The 19027-nt window shown below is 45.4% G+C and overlaps 1 protein-coding gene across 1 annotated transcript in view; it reads right to left on the bottom strand.

Annotated features, from left to right (window-relative positions):
• Nucleotides 1-18729, bottom strand: part of LOC135546182 (leucine-rich repeat-containing protein 75A-like) — a 28583-nt gene extending 9854 nt beyond the window's left edge. Inside the window, exons 1-3 of the mRNA XM_064974394.1 lie at nucleotides 17159-18729; nucleotides 10265-10402; nucleotides 891-1003 (exon numbers count right to left, since the gene is read on the bottom strand). Of these exons, the coding sequence (XP_064830466.1) occupies nucleotides 891-1003; nucleotides 10265-10402; nucleotides 17159-17413 (506 nt within the window). The 5' untranslated portion in view covers nucleotides 17414-18729. The remainder of the gene's footprint in view (nucleotides 1-890; nucleotides 1004-10264; nucleotides 10403-17158) is intronic.
• Nucleotides 18730-19027: the final 298 nt, after the last annotated feature.

The raw sequence follows: 19027 nt of genomic DNA, 5'->3' as shown, positions 1-19027 counted from the left end.
AGCTGCGCCGTATACAGCACAGCTATGAGAGTTAGAAGATCTGCAGCACTGATGGGGAGGGTGCAGCACACACACACCCCCATCTGTGGCGCTGTCATTCACTGACTCACTTAGCTGAGTAAATATGACTCCCATTCATCAATGTACTCACGGGTAGAACAGTTAGAGCTAGGGGCAGAGTGAAGGCTTCTGGGAGTAGATGATGAATGAAAAGGCGCGCGTGTACACAGATTTGCTCTAGATTAGGTTTATACAGAAACACACACACACACACACACACACACACACACACACACACACACAGGATGTCTTGTTTTAGTCGAGTTAGACTGGACCAAGCCAGACACATAGGATGTCTTGTTTTAGTCGAGTTAGACTGGACCAAGCCAGACACATAGGATGTCTTGTTTTAGTCGAGTTAGACTGGACCAAGTCAGACACATACACCAGATTATGTGGCATTTTCGTGACTTCCTCTGATTTGTCCACTGAGGAAGGAACTGGGAAATCAGGGAGGATGCCAGGTGAAATGATGATTCAGTCCGATCCGTCGGCCCAAGACGCCACGTCAAGCCTTTTATTTGCACAAACTAATCACATTGATTAACAACAAAAAAGGCCTGCCCCGTGCAAGCCTGCAGTTTTTGCGTGTAGGCCAAAGAATGCGCCAGTCCACACTGACCCAGAATTACATTAGGAAATGAGAAACGTACATTTGACAAACCTTCGCACATATAAATAAATAATCATAGCTTCTTCTGTGTGTGCATGCTGCCTTTGACCAAACTTTCTCTCTAGCTCCAGTGACCCATCAGAGGGTACCACATGCCCATGTGATACACACACACACACGTAGGCGCGCACGCACAACATGTCCCCTGTCTCCTCACCATGCCTGCGGCTTCCTCTTCAGTATGCCCTGCCTTCTCCACTGTGAGTGTGGGCTCAGGTGATAGGTCAGCTGGCGACACACCTTCTCCATGGCACCCAGAGAATCTTCCCCCTGACAGAGAGAGAGAAGGAAAGAAAGAACGTAAGAGGGAAAGAGAGAAAAACAGACAGCGTAAGTTAATATTGGCTGACAGGGGAGCAGAGAAGCTGAGTTGTAGCACACAAACACTTCCTTCGTCTGTGATGACAGGAGAGGAGCTGAGGGACTGGGTTATATCTTTCATGCTGTCCCTAGGAGGGGTGCGTCACTTGAGTGGGTTGAGTCACTGATGTGATCTTCCTGTCTGGGTTGGCGTCCCCCCTTGGGTTGTGCCGTGGCGGAGACCTGGAATGATGACTCCTTGCTGTCCCCAGTCCACCTGGCCGTGCTGCTGCTCCAGTTTCAACTGTTCTGCCTGCGGTTATGGAATCCTGCCCTGTTCACCGGACGTGCTACCTGTCCCAGACCTATTATTTGACCATGCTGGTCATTTATGAACATTTGAACATCTTGGTCATGTTCTGTTATAATCTCCACCCGGCATAGCCAAAAGAAGACTGGCCACCCCTCATAGCCTGGTTCCTCTCTAGGTTTCTTCCTAGGTTTTGTCCTTTCTAGGGAGTTTTTCCTAGCCAACGTGCTTCAACACCTGCAATGCTTGCTGTTTGGGGTTTTAAGCTGGGTTTTTGTACAGCACTTTGAGATATCAGCTGATGTAAGAAGGGCTTTATAAATACATTTGATTTGATTTATAGCTCAGGCCCTGGGTTATACCATGTTCTCTCCCCCCCCCCCTCCCTCCCTCCCTCCCTCCCTCTCTTTAGTAGCACTACGTATCGACGCCAGGTTTTCACAACTACACAGGTAAACACAACCCACAGGGACATATAACACATTTTACGGAGAACATGGAATGCTCTTACCATGGCCATCAGAGGAAGAAAGTGAAGGGTGGCACGAGTATGCAAAGATATTATACAGGTCATTATTGTCTGTGAGGTCATATCGACGCGCTATTGGTTAATCTCTGCTATTCTGCACCTAGGTCATCGTCCCAGAAAGCCAGTACGTGCTGTTGGTGGTAAGATCCCTAGGAATGAAAACGAAGCCATTATATGAGGCCACTTAAGTTTCTTATTCAGGGAGAGATTGGTAAGAGGTTCAAGGGTCTGCCCTGTTGCTGCTTTGTTCCCAGCGTGTGTGTGTGTGTGTGTTTCTATGTGTGTGTGTGTGTGCATGTGTGTGTGTTTATTGTTTCCAGCTCCCTGCCTGTGTCCTCTGGAGGTAAGACATATTCCATTATTGATGTCTCCACTTTCTCCTCCACTAGTTCACCGAGCCCTACTCACGTGGTAACTATACCAAGCAGGTGTACCGCCAAATACGCATCTTGTGGATTATATGATTGTGTGTGGATGCCTGTAGTACAGTAACACAGGATTTTATAGCTCTTGCAATTTCCTTTGAGCAGATGTGGTCCCACAAGTGCGAGCTGTAACAATATGGTTACACATATTGATCAAATATGAGATATTTACAGTCATTCGTTAGTAGCCGTTCGAAGTATCTATCTCAATTTGGCTGTGTGATAAACCTGTTTGTGGTGTCTCTCTGTCTGAACAGTAGTCTGTGGGAGAAGGGGAACAGGAGGTATCGACCAGTTTGTTTCTGATCATCAATACTCTGCACTAACTCACCATGTCCCAAATGGCAACCTATTGCCTACATAGTGCACTCCTTTTGACCTGGGCCCATAGGGATCTGGTCCAAAGTAGTGCACTACTTAGGGAACCGCGTGCCATTTGGGATGCGGCCTCTCCCCACTGATCTGATACAGGCAGCAGCAGGCTAGCAGCATATGCTGGGCTACCGAGGGATTTCTCTCCATGCTGTGTCCACTGGCCTAGATATGTCTACAGCAACCAGCAAACTCTGTCTCAGACTGGCACACAGACAGGACAGGACATACAGATAGACATGTACAGGATGACACTGTACTGTAGAACAACACTGTTCTGGTAGTAGGGAAGGGAGAGGCTATGCTTTTCCTCAGAGACATCTATTTACATATATATGGGGCTCTGCTTTTCCTTCAGTCATGTTGCTATCTATCAGCTGTATAGCACTCTATCAAAATGAAACGTCGCACACACACATAAGCACACACATAAGCACACACACACACACACACACACACACCTTGGGATGCAATCTGCACTGTAAACCTCTCTCCCGGTTCTGTTCTATTTGACTACCTGACCTTCACAATAAACATGACAAGGATAGATAATGAATTCAATACCTACCGACTCCCCACTGTCTCCTCTCCTAAGACCCAATCAAAACCATCTCAAAGGAAGTGCAGTACGGTCAGTATGCATTCCCCTGTGTGGTATGGCTGGCTGTGTGAGTGTATATATAGCGCTGTGTGTGTGTGTGTGTGTGTGTGTGTGTGTGTGTGTGTGTGTGTGTGTGTGTGTGTGTGTGTGTGTGTGTGTGTGTGTGTGTGCGTGTGTGAGTGTATATATATATATAGCTGTGTGTGTGTGTGTGTGTGTGTGTGTGTGTGTGTGTGTGTGTGTGTGTGTGTGTGTGTGTGTGTGTGTGTGTGTGTGTGTGTGTGTGTGTGTGTGTGTGTGTGTGTGTCACTGTGACACAGGGCAGAGCTGCTCTGCTCTCTGTCCCTGCAGACAGGCTGCAGTCCCCTACTGACAGAGGCATCAGAAACTCAGCACCTCACCGTTGGGCCTCACAGCACTCTCCACTCCTCTCCTCTCCTCTCTCCACTCCTCTCCTCTCTACACTCTTCTCCTCTCTACACTGTGGCAACTGAGCTGCCACCAACTCTGCTGGAGTATTGAAGCACATTATCCTGAGATGTTTTGAAACATTACATTACATTACATAGACCACTTAATCAAGTATTGTGCAACACCTTGCCAGGGACTGGGAGCACCAACAGAAAAGGTTGAAAACACTATTTTGGTGTTCCGTGTTTTGTGCAGAATTAGATACCTTCTCTTTCGGTGCCGTTTCCTTTCTCTAATGCTTCTCAACATCATTATGATGTTTTAAATCCTGTTTAGTGGAGAATGACATACTTTTTCTGAAGTGTTTTAATGTTTAATATCGTTTTTTATATTTGTTCATTTGCCATTACATACCTTTCGGCAGGTGTTGTCAAGCACAGTATTCAAACCACCAGCAGTAACTGGAGGTTGAACTGCAAGAACTGAGGATTCTGCACTTGCCTCTTCCATTGACAATCTTGAATGTGGGACTGGGTGCTGTCCTCACTGAACCTCATTTTGCCTGACAGTTTTGACAGCTCTGATCCATTACACCTCATGGCACAACAAGCTTAATACGAATGTAGAAATATACTTTTCTTTCTTCAAACATGAATACAACATTGTGTAAAAGAATCATAAAGTCCTCCAAAAAATTGGGGGCCACAATCCTCTAAAAACAGAGTGATGTGGCAAGATAGGAAATGCATGTTAATTAAAACCAACGTTTTCCAGTGACTTCAATCACTCCCTTGTCTCTCTCTTTTGTTATCCTCATGAAATATACTTACATTTTGAGAAACATATTATTTTGGTCAAATGAAATTAACAAATCATTGAAACGACTTGCACACATTAAAAAAAAATATTAAAAAAAGAAGATATTTGGGGGTATTTTGACACTTTATTGAGACAGCTCTGTTTTAAAACCCATTCAGTGTATCAGAACACTTCCATTGGGTTTACATTCAAACACCCTCCAAACACCAGATCTCAGCTTAGGTGCACTACTTGTCATGGTTTCATTACACAATCATGGCGTTTTGAGACGTTATATTTTTACAGTGTACACTAAGACACACTCTCTCTCCCTCTTCTCCCTCCCTCCCCCGCACCACCCCTCCACAGGATTGATCTCTCAGCTACTCTCCCTCCCTCTTCTCCCTCCCTCCCCCCAACCACCCCTCCACAGGGTTGATCTCTCAGCTACTCTCCCTCTTCTACCTCCCTCCCCCCAACCACCCCTCCAAAGGATTGATCTCTCAGCTACTCTCCCTCCCCTTCTCCTTCCCTCCCCCCAACCACCCCTCCACAGGATTGATCTCTCAGCTACTCTCCCTCCCTCTTCTCCCTCCTCCCTCCCCCAACCACCCCTCCACAGGATTGATCTCTCAGCTACTCTCCCTCCCTCTTCTCCCTCCCTCCCTCCCCCCAACCACCCCTCCACAGGATTGATCTCTCAGCTCCTCTCCCTCCCTCCCCCAACCACCCCTCCCAGGATTGATCCTCTTCTCCCTCTCCCTCCCTCCCCCCAACCACCCCTCCACAGGATTGATCTCTCAGCTACTCTCCCTCCCTCTTCTCCCTCCCTCCCCCCAACCACCCCTCCACAGGATTGATCTCTCAGCTACTCTCCCTCCCTTTTCCGACCTTCTGTGCTTTCTTGCTTCCCTCTCTATCTCTCTCTCCACTACACCAACACATAAATGTGCTTCTCTCATCTGTACCCAGAAACAAAATGGTCTCTTTGTAGTGCAGGTGGACTACTAGTTTCCCCATGGTGTTACGCGTCATCATGGTGTTATCAATAACAACCTTCCATCGCTCATCCTTACTGTTCACCACAAAGCCTAACTGTGTTTTCTTGCATGAACCACTCAGCACAAGCAGTTCCCTCACAGTACAAACGCAGTTCTTTGAATTGAATTGAATTTGGTCAATTGTTACAGGGCTGAAAACGGCAGCAGTCTGGGAAAGAAGAAGAGAAGTCGACAATAAACACCTGGGTTCACAATCTGCCAAGCTATTATTTTTTATTTTTTTAAAGTTTGGGTTCAAATTGTGGCCAAGCAGAGCAGCAAGAGGAGGAATGTGGGCTGAATCAGTCTTTCAGACACGTTTTCTACAACTTTCATGTTTTATTATCAAGCGCACAATTACAGTGAAAGGACTTTCTTCCAAGCTCTTTCCCAACAATGCAGTAGTCAATATCAGTAGTACTATATAGAAAAATAAAGACCACTGGTTACAACACAAATAGAGATGTTTACCGTCTGTGTGTGTGTGTGGTAATATTATGCTGGACTCGCTCCATTGTGAGCAGTAGCAGCAGCACTGAGGCTTGGAAGGCTGCCAGTATTTTCAGTGTGTGACTCATACAGGAGAACAAGGCACCGCTGGTCTGTCTGTCGTTCCCCCCGCGGTCTATCTGTCTGTCCGTCGTTCCCCCCGCTGTCTGTCTGCCATTCCCCCTGCTGTCTTGTCTGTCTGCCTGCCTGTCTGCCGTTCCCCCCGCTGTCTGTCTGCCATTCCCCCTGCTGTCTTGTCTGTCTGCCTGCCTGTCTGCTGTTCCCCCTGCTGTCTGTCTGTCTGCCTGCCTGTCTGTCTGCCGTTCCCCCTGCTGTCTGTCTGTCTGTCTGTCTGTCTGTCTGTCTGTCTGTCTGTCGTTCCTCCCACCGTCTTTCCCTCCATCTCTCTCTATCACTCCCTGCAAGACATGTGTCTCTCCTTCCATAATGACTAGTGAAATCTGTTTCTCTTTCCTAGTTGCCACATCCATCTCTCCACCGCTAACTCCTTTCATCATCTCGCTCAGTGAGCAAGACCGAAGCATGATTGTTAGAAAAAGCTTAGGATTAGGCATGGGTGTAATCAAAAGGTATAATCCTTCTTTATCCATCATAACTATCTCAATATAATAATATATAGATTCAACTAAAACAGATTGAAATCCTTATGGGAGGCTGTTTTTCAATGGTAGGTCATTTTAATCCTTCTGGGCATGAGTGTGTTGTTATTAATCACATACAGTATGTGGCTAAATGCAGAGATGGTATGTTATTCATGCCATGTGGAGTTTTGAGTCGGTCTAATTCAATCTCTGACTTAGGCTGTTAATGAGACTCACTGAGGAACAGGTGGATGAGAGAGAGAGAGAGAGAGAGAGAGAGAGAGAGAGAGAGAGAGAGAGAGAGAGAGAGAGACCCTCCTCACATCCCTACGGGCATTCATGTGAGTGCATTTAGATTTCAGTCACAGCTGATTATCAATACTCAGTGGCGACCCGTCAGTCAGGGCTGGTGCTTCTCTCATCTGTACCCAGAAACAAAATGGTCTCTTTGTAGTGCAGGTGGACTACTAGTTTCCCCATGGTGTTACGCGTCATCATGGTGTTATCAATAACAACCTTCCATCGCTCATCCTTACTGTTCACCACAAAGCCTGTGTTTTCTTGCATGAACCACTCAGCACAAGCAGTTCCCTCACAGTACAAACGCAGTTCTTTGAATTGAATTGAATTTGGTCAATTGTTACAGGGCTGAAAACGGGCATTCATGTGAGTGGCGACCCGTCAGTCAGGGCTGGTGGGGCAGAGCCCCACCTGTTTTGAGGCTCACATTTTTTGCAAAAAAAGGGGTAGCCTGTCACATTATATCTACAGTAACTTTGATTGGACTGATCACAATTTCTAAAATCTTAGCTAGCAGTCATTGTCATGAATCAAGTCGACAATCTATGGAGAGAAACATTGAAGAGAAATTATAGATAAAATGTATCGGTGCTCATCGGCCATTGGACATAAACATTATAGGATAAGTTGGAAATCACAAATGTAACAATGAGTGGTTTGGAAGGAATCAGTGGCTAACTGCAAGCATTGCAACGCAATCATTAGCCTGCTATTCAGTGGAATGGGTGTGTGGTCCAAGTCTGGGTTTAAGGTTCTCTTTTCCAAGCTTAAAATGATAAACATTCAACATTGGCCATGCTGTCAATCCAGCATGATTTCTGCCTCGCTCAAAACAACTGGAAACTCAGAACTGGGAAATCTGACTTGAGTTCAAGATAACTGGGGCCTCGGGAAATAAACACTACACACTACCACCAGAAGATCAATGACATCATTGTGATTTAACCTTTTTTTTACGAGTTCCCAGTTGTCTTGAAAGCACCATAAATACAGAGAATGTCAGACTTTGATGACAAAGTTTGATGTCAAGGGAGGACCACCGCGCCACCTTCCTGTTCAAGAGAGCACAACTGTCACACCCTGACCGCAGAGAGCTTTTTATGTCTCTATTTTGGTTTGGTCAGGGTGTGATTTGGGTGGGCATTCTATGTTCACGGTTGGTTTTTGGATTGTTTATTGTTTTTGTCGGCATCACATAAATAAAAAGGAATATGTACGCTCACCACGCTGCACCTTGGTCCAGTTCTCTCAACGGCCGTGACAACAACACAACAAGGTGAGTCCAAAAATGAATTGTATGCTTCTGCATAAATTATTTAATATGCCAGGGAAATATGTACAGTGCCTTCAGAAAGCATTCAGACCCCTTGACTTTATGTTAACGTTATAGCCTTCTAAAAATGTGTTAAATTGTTTTTACCTCATCAACCTACACACAATACCTCATAATGACAAAGCAAAAAGAGGTTTTTAGTAATTATTGCTAATTTATAAAAATGTTGAAACTGGAATATCACATTTACATAGGTATTCAGACCCTTTACTCAGTACTTTGTTGAAGCACCTTTGGCAGCGACTACAGCATCGAGTCTTCTTGGGTATGACGTTACAAGCTTGGCACACCTGTAGTTGGGGAATATCTCCCATTCTTCTGTGCACTTCCTCTCAAGCTCTGTCAGGTTGGATGTGGTGCGTTGCTGCACAGGTATTTTCAGGTCTCTCCTGAGATGTTCGATTTGGGTTCAAGTCCGGGCTCTGGCTGGGCCATTCAAGGACATTCACAGACTTGTCCCGAAGCCATGCCTGCGTTGTCTTGGCTGTGTGCTTAGGGGCGTGGTCCTGTTGGAAGGAGAACCTTCGCCCCGGTCTGAGGCCCTGAGCGCTCTGGAGCAGGTTTTCATCAAGGATCTCTCTATACTTTGCTCCGTTCATCTTTGCCTCGATCCTGACTAGTCTCCCAGTCCCTGTCGCTGAAAAACATCCCCACAGCATGATGCTGCAAACACCATGCTTCACCGTAGGTATGGTGCCAGGTTTCCAAATCATGTCCAATCAATTGAATCTACCACAGATGGACTCTAATCAAGTTGTGAAAACATCTCAAGGATGATCAATGGAAACAGGATGCACCAGAGCTCAATTTCGAGTCTCATAGCAAAGGGGCTGAATACTTATGTAAATCACCTATTTCTGTTTTAATTTGCAAAAACATAGGATTTTTTATTTTATTTAATCCATTTTAGAATAAGGCTATAATGTAACAAAATGTGGAAAAAGTCAAGGGGTCTGAATAGTTTCCGAAGGCACTGTATACTGTAGCTAAGAAAGTAATACTAAGTGTATGTTGTATAGTAAGCTGTTAGTAGCCCATGTGCCTCACACTAATAATTTGGTCTATTTTCAACTCTTAATCTCACCTACTGTTCTGACTTGGTGGTGCACATGTAGCCTGTTATGGAGAAATTTAATCATCGAATAACATGTGTATGTGTTCGTGACAGCTGGATGAGTCACAGGACATGAGGGATCCAATTCTCCCCGTGCCCGGTGAGCGAGCTTTCAGAACTCAAGCAGCTATGCAAATAGATAACCCCTCAATGGAAATGTATCTGCCATCTCTGTGTGTTATCTTCAGGACACAGCAGGTTTAGGTACCTGCAGTTACAGATTGGCCAAGAACCACGAAAAACATCACCAGACCATTATTCCTACTCCACCAAACTTTAGAGATGGCACTATATGCATTGGGGCAGGTGGCGTTCTCCTGGCATCTGCCAAACCCAGATTTCTACTGCTCCAGAGTCCAAAGGAGGTGAGCTTTACACTACTCCAGCCAACGCTTGGCATTGGTGATCTTAGGCTTGTGTGGGGCTGCTCGGCCATGGAAACCCATTTCATGAAGATCCCAAATCCACTAATTTGAAGGGGTGTCCACATACTTTGTATATATAGTGTATCTCTCTCTCTCAGACACACACACACGAATATGATATACACACACCGAGATGCACACCATTACATACACAACCACACTTCGAGCACATTTATAACCTCATTTCCCGGCCAAAGACTGGAGGATAGGATCTGGTCTCATTGTACCAATACACTGAAGTAAATCAGGCAGGGTGGTAATATTGTGATGGGGCAGCGTATCTGTGAGTAGCATGTAATAATGGATCAATAATACATTGCGTTTACATGCGCTTTTTACTGGGTCTCAACACACTTCACATGCGCGTGTGCGTATATGTGTGTGTGCCCACGTACGTGTGTGTCCGTCCGCGTGTGCACATGTGTACTTGCACGTGTTGTGTTAACACGTTGAGGTGCGCATGGAGTGTTTCGGTGTCCTACCGGGCCTGTCTTGGGGGGGCACTGGATGTATCTGGCCAGGCTGATGACGAGGTCGTGGGTGATGGGGTCCACCAGGTTCCTGAAGCTGGCGTAGCGGTACAGCACGTCATCCAGAGACGTGGACTCCATCCCCAAGTCCTACACACACACAGAGAGAGAGAGAGAGAGAGAGAGAGAGAGAGAGACAGAGAGAGACAGAGGGAGACAGAGAGAGAGAGAGAGAGAGAGAGAGGAGAGATGTGGAACCGGGTTACATGATTAGAGCCAGCGGTTTTCACCAACCATGTGACCCGGACCAGGAAAAACTCTGCCTCCTACTTATCGCCTATAACTCAGGCCCTGGGTTTCTCCCAGGTTATACCACGTTGTCAGGGCAAACTCTACATAATACACATAATTAATCTCCTGCATAATATATCAACATTGCATTAGTTTATGTGACAGTGACTGGCGGACATACAGGACACTCGCACACATCCTTATTGACTTATACTCAGAGGTGGGATGAGCAGAAGTGTCAACACTCACAAATGCACCACCGCTAAAGCAAACTTAATACTTAAATCGGCTTATCCATTAGCGTTACTCAAATACTAACAGCTAGTAGATTTCGGCACCTGGAAAGAGACTGTGCTTTCTGTATGTCAGAAGCCTGAAGCTTTTCCATCAGACACAGGAAGTCTTTGTCAACTCATGCAAAGACCTTGAATTTGCTTATAGGTTCCCTAACATGTGTGTGCGTCCGTGACAGCTGAATGAGTCACAGGACATGAGGGATCCAATTCTCCCCGTGCCCGGCGAGCGAGCTTTGAGAAATCAAGCCGCTATGCAAATAGATAACCCCTCAATGGAAATGTATCTGCCATCTCTGTGTGTTATCTTCGGCACAGCAGTTCCAGATCGGTCACTAATTGGCGGGGGATAGGGGCGGTGGTTCTAGCCAAGGTAAAAACAACATAGTAAAGGCAGAACGACACTTTGAGGTGGAGAGAGTGAAAGGACAAAAAAAATAAACGACTTGAGGAGCAATGCCCTCTAGTAAAGAAAAGGCCATGCATATTTTTTATGTCAGTAGTCTGTTATTAAAAATGAATGACTATGACAACTAAAGTCCCAAAATTATTTGAACTGTAAAGTGCTGGTGATGATGGCGGAGAGTGGGAGGGTTGTGAGGACTATAAATTGTCTTTCAATTTATCTGGGAGTATTCCTCCCATATAAATCAGCCACATTCAACATCAAAGCAGTGTACTCCATGTTAAAAAAAAATGGACTCAGGAGGAGAAATTAAGAGTTTTTCGGATACATTAGGTGTTAATAGAGCTGCCCCTTCATTCATCAATTCCCATTTAATGGGAATTTTCATGGTATCCGGGCAACAACGGGGTGCACCTGGTTGCCAGAGAACTGAGATGCTTCTCTCAGTCTGTCTGTCTTTTTTGAAAAACAGGCACTCTCTCTGTCTACCCCCCACATCTCTTTCTCTCTTTCCGTCTTGTACCCCTAAATCAACTAGCAGGACAAACAGTATCAGAACTAAAAGTTTAGTTTCTAATCAACCTGTTGCTGTGTGGACTCAGGGAATGATTTGTATACTCAAGAGATTTGTATAACCCTTTCTGACATTTTCACCGACATTTTGCAACATTGTTTCAATATAGAAATTAGATCTCCAGCTGTCCCTTAGTAATGAACGTGTCGGAAAGAGACAGAAAGGCAGAGAGCTTTTCTCAGCCATTCGAAATCATGGCTCAGCTGGCATAATGTTTATGGATATATATAGCAAGGAATGTCAATAGAGTATAGGTCAAACTAAATTAAATGTAGCTAGATGCAGTCTTTCCAGCTTCAGTTTGAAATGATTGTGTTAGCTGTGTTGTTGGCTAGCTCCTCTGAACAACAGTGTCCTGATGAGTGAGCACATTTTCTATGCCGGGCGAAATCGTCCCTCGTGAGCTCCTTGTTATGGATGTATCCAAATAAATGTCACAAGAAAACAGCTTAAACAAATGCAAATGCAGCTACTTTGCTGTTATTCTGTCTGCACTGTTTGACGTGACTGTAAGTTAGCCGCAGTTGGCTAGCTAGCAAGCAAGGGATAAGAACGTTGCCAGCCAGTATGGCAGTAGACAACTTAGAACAAACAACTTGGTCGCATCCATAGATACAGAACAAAAATAGTTAACGATAGGGTCGCATCTCTGGCAACCGAACCAATAGAACGAACGACTAGCCGGCTTGGGTAGCAACCCTAGATTTATGTCGGGACTATATCCCATCGAAGGATGAAACAGTATGAATATATTCATAAAAAGTGTTTTTTATAAAAAAATATGTCAATCATTATTTGAATATGTTGGTAACCCGTTGTGTAAAAGTGATAATGCCCTCGAATCCGGCGTTTGGAGGATATATTGGCACGGTTGGACTTCGTCTCGGGCTTAACAACACCCGTGCCAATATATCCTCCAAACTCCGGCTTCGAGGGAATTATCACCTAAGTGGTGCAGGTGTGTGTTGAAACTGAGGGCAAAACTCTTAGAAAATAGGCGATATCTAGAACCTGAATAGGTTTTTCGGCTGTCCCCTTAGGAGAACCCTCTGCACTCTGAGAAAAAAAGGCACCCAAAAGAGTTCTATCGAGAACCAAAAAGGGATCTCCTATTGGGACAGCCGAGGAACCGTTTTGGAAAGAAAATTCTGAGAGTGCAGAGCCAGAGCTAGAAGATTGATAATGACATGATAATACACTGTTTGTCCCTCCCTGGCCTCATCTCAGCTAAGCTCAGCCAGTACCTAAACTTACAAAGTGTATCAGAGTAGCAGTGCTGATCTAGAATCAGGTCCCCCCTGTCCATATAATCTAATTCAGTCTGGTCGAAAATACAAAACTGATTCTAGATCAGCACTCCTACTATGAGATGCTTTGTAAACAGAGGCTCTGATCTCAGAACAACAACCAACAGGTATTTTTTACATTTAAGCAGGGAGTCATGCTGAGACCAGTCTCTTTCGCATAACACATCAATAAACAACAATTACAATATACATATCTATAAACACATCAATTACACTAAACATATTTATATACACATCAATTACACTATACATATCTATATACACATCAATTACACTATACATATTTAAGGAATTGTGGGTATCATTCCACATGAGGCGCAAAAAAAACTCAAAGCAGATTTACTTAACTCGTTAGAGAAGGAAGGGATCTCTGGATTAGCCATCCCTGAGTCTGGGTCTGGTAACTTATAAGTCTGAAGGTTAACAATGGGGTAAGGTATGGTGGAAGTTTATGCAAGAGGGCTTTATAGACAAAAAGAGCTCAATGCATCGATATAGGAGACTTCAAAGAGGGCCGGGCTACTTTCTGATACAAAATGCAATGATGCGTACGGAACCTATCGCCCGTAATAAAGCACAAGGCGCTATGATGAACTGCAGCCAATGGCTTCAATACAGTGCCAGCTGCATTCACATAGACTGTATTGCCATAGTCAACATTATATTTATGATTTAACCTTTATTTAATTAGTCAAGGTATCGTCAATAAGATGAATGAATGTTGACTGAATTACATGTTTTCTGCTATTTAATCAAAGACCTGTTCCTAAAGAGGAAGCCTATTTTAATTCTTAAATTCTTAATTTCTAACTCATCAACATGCTTTTTGAAAGATAGCTTTTTGTCCATCCAGATGACAAGATATTTATAAGTGGGGACACTGCCCTGTGTAGGGTGCCGTCTTTCGGATGGGACGCTAAACGGGTGTCCTGACTCTCAGATCATTAAAGATCCCATGGTACTTGTTGTAAGAGTAAGGGTGTTAACCCCAGTGTCCTGGCTAAATTCCCAATATGGCCCTCAAACCATCACAGTCACCTAATAATCCCCAGTTTACAATTGGCTCATTCATCCCCCTCCTGTAACTAGTCCCCAGGTTGTTGCTGTAAATGAGAATGTGTTCTCAGTCAACTTACCTGGAAAAATTAAAGGGTGAGGATTGTATGACCCACAGGATAACCCTTAAGATTTAACCTTCCCAGCCGGCGCCTGGAATCTCCATCCTTTAAGACTGGATACTACATGGATGGATTTATTGGAACATAGCCTCTATGTCCAGGCTTCTATTATGGCTAAGCTCAAAATGTATACAGGGAATGTGACAATATGTCAGACTAATTTGATCGTAACAAATTATACCTAGTGTTGAAGTAATGAGAGTGATATCAACAAAAGGAATGAACCAATCAATTAAATCATGTCCGATATTCAATATAAAGTGTATAGGTCTGGAGGATATAGTTTCATGCGGGCCTAAACTACATCGCAAAGTTGCATGCATAGTTAAGTTCTCGTTCTCAATTGAGTCTGGAGAGAAATGTTATGAGGTAAAAGTACATTAGTAGGAGTAGCTCTTGTTCCAAACTATCTCCCTCCCTCTTTTCTCCTCTCTATCTATTCTTTACTCCACTCTACCCCATTTCCCTCTCTCTCTTTTCTTCCTTTCCTCATCTCTCTCCTTTCTCCTCTATCTATTTTTTACTCCACTCTACACCATTTCCCTCTCTCTCTTTCCTTCCTTTCCTCATCTCTCTCCTTTCTCCTCTCTATCTATTCTTTACTCCACTCTACCCCATTTCCCTCTCTCTCTTTCCTTCCTTTCCTCATCTCTCTATCTATTCTTTACTCCACTCTACCCCATTTCCCTCTCTCTCTTACCTTCCTTTCCTCATCTCTCTCCTTTCTCCTCTCCTCCCCTCATTTCCTCCACTCCCTCCCTTGTTTCATCCTCTCCCTCCTTTCCTCCTCTCTCTCCCTCCTTTCCTCCTCTCTCTCCCTCCTTTCCTCACCTCTCTTTCCTCCTGTCTCTCCATCCTCCCACAGGCCGATCGAGCCAGGCTGAATGGCATCACGGAGGTGCAATAAATTGTTGCCACTCCTCTAATTACAGCAGCAGTGAAGGCAAGCCGAGCCTCTGGGCATCTGTTTCAACAACATGACACAGCCCAGGATGAGTTATACTTTCTCACAAAAACCATGGACAGAGGGGCAAAGGAGGTGCGGTACGGTAGGGACATGGGAGAGTTGCAGGATGCATCTCATCGGCTTGTTTTGGTATTACAACAACAGCAGATACTGTAGATAGACAGATATACATTTACACCAACATCTATCTAAGTTGATCTAACATCCTTTGGTCATTTGACTGTATTCGAATGCTGGGTCCTATTCATCAGGGCACACCGAAGAAAAGCACTTCACATTGGACCGTTTCATATTGGACAAGTTCAGGTCGCACCTCCCCGTTTCTTCCTATTTTCTTCATTTTCATGCCTAGTGAACACAACCCTGGAGTGACATAGAATGGAGGTGTAGTTTGAGTTGGTCTTCCTTAGTATTCACATCCTCTCCTCACTCAGACAGCCAGTCCCTCGAGTTATGTATGTCCCTTAAAGTGAGGTGTGCTGTGGCAGACGGTGTCAGTGTGTCCGTGGTCGAGCTAATCACAACCTAATTGAGAGAAAGCACAACCAGCTTTCTGATGACCACACCTCTCTACCCGTCTCTGCATCAGTCCATCTGTCTGTCTCTGCATCAGTCCATCTGTCTGTCTCTGCAACAGCAGTCCATCTGTCTGACTCTGCATCAGTCCATCTGTCTGTCTCTGCATCAGTCCACCTGTCTGTCTCTGCATCAGTCCACCTGTCTGTCTCTGCATCAGTCCACCTGTCTGTCTCTGCATCAGTCCACCTGTCTGTCTCTGCATCAGTCCACCTGTCTGTCTCTGCATCAGTCCGTCTGTCTGTCTCTGCATCAGTCCATCTGTCTGTCTCTGCATCAGTCCATCTGTCTGTCTCTGCAACAGCAGTCCATCTGTCTGTCTCTGCAACAGCAGTCCACCTGTCTGTCTCTGCATCAGTCCACCTGTCTGTCTCTGCATCAGTCCACCTGTCTGTCTCTGCATCAGTCCGTCTGTCTGTCTCTGCATCAGTCAATCTCTGTCTCTGCATCAGTCCACCTGTCTGTCTCTGCAACAGTCCATCTGTCTGTCTCTACATCAGTCCATCTGTCTGTCTCTGCATCAGTCCATCTGTCTGTCTCTGCAACAGCAGTCCATCTGTCTGTCTCTGCATCAGTCCATCTGTCTGTCTCTGCATCAGTCCATCTGTCTGTCTCTGCATCAGTCCACCTGTCTGTCTCTGCATCAGTCCGTCTGTCTGTCTCTGCATCAGTCCGTCTGTCTGTCTCTGCATCAGTCCGTCTGTCTGTCTCTGCATCAGTCCGTCTGTCTGTCTCTGCATCAGTCCGTCTGTCTGTCTCTGCATCAGTCCGTCTGTCTGTCTCTGCATCAGTCCACCTGTCTGTCTCTGCATCAGTCCACCTGTCTGTCTCTGCATCAGTCCACCTGTCTGTCTCTGCATCAGTCCACCTGTCTGTCTCTGCATCAGTCCACCTGTCTGTCTCTGCATCAGTCCACCTGTCTGTCTCTGCATCAGTCCACCTGTCTGTCTCTGCATCAGTCCATCTGTCTGTCTTTGTATCACATCTGTCTGCCCTCCCCTGTCCTCTGAAGCTCACCTCCCTCCCAGCTGTGTCTTCCTGGCCTAGTGAAGGACTTCTATCAGAGTTGATGTAATCTAGACTCAGACTAGGATTTGCAGTAAACTGACATGGGATTTGGGGTTATAGTAGATTAAACACACCTGTGCATGCACATGCACACACACAAATACACGCACACACAGGCAAACACACACATGAACACGAGCACACAGGTTCATGCACATGGACACATACAGTCAAGAACATGCACATAAGCGCGCGCGCACACACACACACACACACACACACACACACACACACACACACACACACCTGCCGGAGTGTCTGCAGCATCTCTGTGGCCTTGTCCTGTTTGCCTTGCTTGGCCATCAGCATCATCTCCTGGATCATGCCTATCCGGCGCTGGTAGGGCGGAGGGGACCCTCCACGACTCAGCCGGTCCCCTGACCTCAACATGAAGGAGGTGAAGAGGTCACCCCTCTCCTTGGTAGGGGTCCGTTTCCACCCGTGCTGTGGGCTGGGCCCAGCCTCTTGGCCCCCAACACCTTTGGTCTGTTTGGTGCCCATGTTTGGATGTTAGAATCTGCTGTAAGAAATGACTTGCTCCCCCAGGCAGTCATGCAAGGCTGACTTGCATAAAAATATTTGTCTTTTTAACTAAACATTAAAACCTTGTACACGAAGTCAAGAGGCCTTAAAGTGGGTAGGACCTCTGGGTTCGTTCCCCACCTGACCAGTTGGACAACACACCTGTCCTCTAGTGAATGGTGCACTGTCCAGCTGTTAAGAGTGCAATACCAGTTGGGGAAACAACCTCCAACACATGCGTTCAGATTTGAATAAAATGTCTAACTCGCACAATAAACTTGAGCGAATTGGCTGCTACGTGTGCTACTATAAACACAAACAGACACGCACTCAACCCGGGACACAACCCAAAACTTTTGTTATGCAATTCGCGGAACATAGCCTATAAATAATTAAATGTTTTCCACATAATTTTGTTAGGATAAAAATGTCAGAGCTAAAGAGCTAAGTGAAATATGATCAGCTCTCTCTGCGCAGGTTTTTTTTTAGCAAAATATGAAACAAACGTTGCAAAAAAGCCTCGGGGTTATCCGTCTTCTAGACAACGAAATCATTTTAACGACTGCACTGTTTTAACAATCGACTGGTAAAAGCCCCTCAAGTCGGGAAGAGCTCGGAGGATGATTCCCGCAGCATGGCCGCAAATACGGGGAGCAGCAGTCCCGCAGATCGCCAGCAAACTCCTGGTCGGATGCACTCGCTCACAGCGCTATCCTGGAGACGACTTTCATTTCTGTCCTTCAAATATAAACAGTTATCATCTGAAGGGCCGCTACTAAATTGACGTGACTGTCAGTGTTGCGAGTGCATCCTCTCCTCCCGTCCACATTGGATTCCTCTTCCCTTTTAATCAATAATTCCACGCATTCTGCGTCTGTGCAGAAAAAGAAGGGGAAGCTAAACGTATGTGGTGATGGCGATGGAGACAGGACATGGTAATGTTTACATCTTTATCTGCTCCGTTTGTTTAGTCACCTCTGCCTCTCCAAATCATTCACACGTGATGTCAACCTTTTCCTTGGCAAGATATTGGCTTCGTTGTTCCTATATTCTATGATTCGCTCTTCGAGGCATGTCCTGTTAGAACGGCCTCGACGGTAGCCGAGGTAGAGTCCGGGACCTGGTTGAAGGTGTCTCTTGTTGGGACTGAATATAGACTGCGCACTGTCGGAGGAGCCGACGCGGTGTGTACAGCGCTTCTCTCCTCAAGTCCTCGCACTGAGAATGGGTTGGGCAGGCTGCTCCCCACTACATATGCGTCCTGCTAAGAGGATATCGCAAGGACTATAGCTAGGTCAAGATCCTTTGCCTTTTCTTCTGAACGGTGAATGGGGATTGGGTAGGCTAATTTAGAGGCAGTCTACAATAACCTATAATAACACTTCAATAACACAGTACTATGACATGCAAATACTTAGATAATATGACCTTGGCTTGTACGTTAACCACATTGCAAAAACGAGTTCAACAGCAACTTTTAGTCTCGTAATTGCAGTATTTCAAATGACATAAATCTGCTGCATTGGACTGTTCACGGGAAGTGCAAAATCATTGAATTGCATTATATTGACCTCTGGTGTTGGCGGCGTGGAT

The sequence above is a fragment of the Oncorhynchus masou genome, chromosome 9 (genome assembly GCF_036934945.1).
Source record: "Oncorhynchus masou masou isolate Uvic2021 chromosome 9, UVic_Omas_1.1, whole genome shotgun sequence".
NCBI lineage: Eukaryota > Metazoa > Chordata > Actinopteri > Salmoniformes > Salmonidae > Oncorhynchus > Oncorhynchus masou.
Note: the sequence above shows the minus strand (reverse complement) of the source record. Positions and strands in the feature narration are given on the sequence as shown.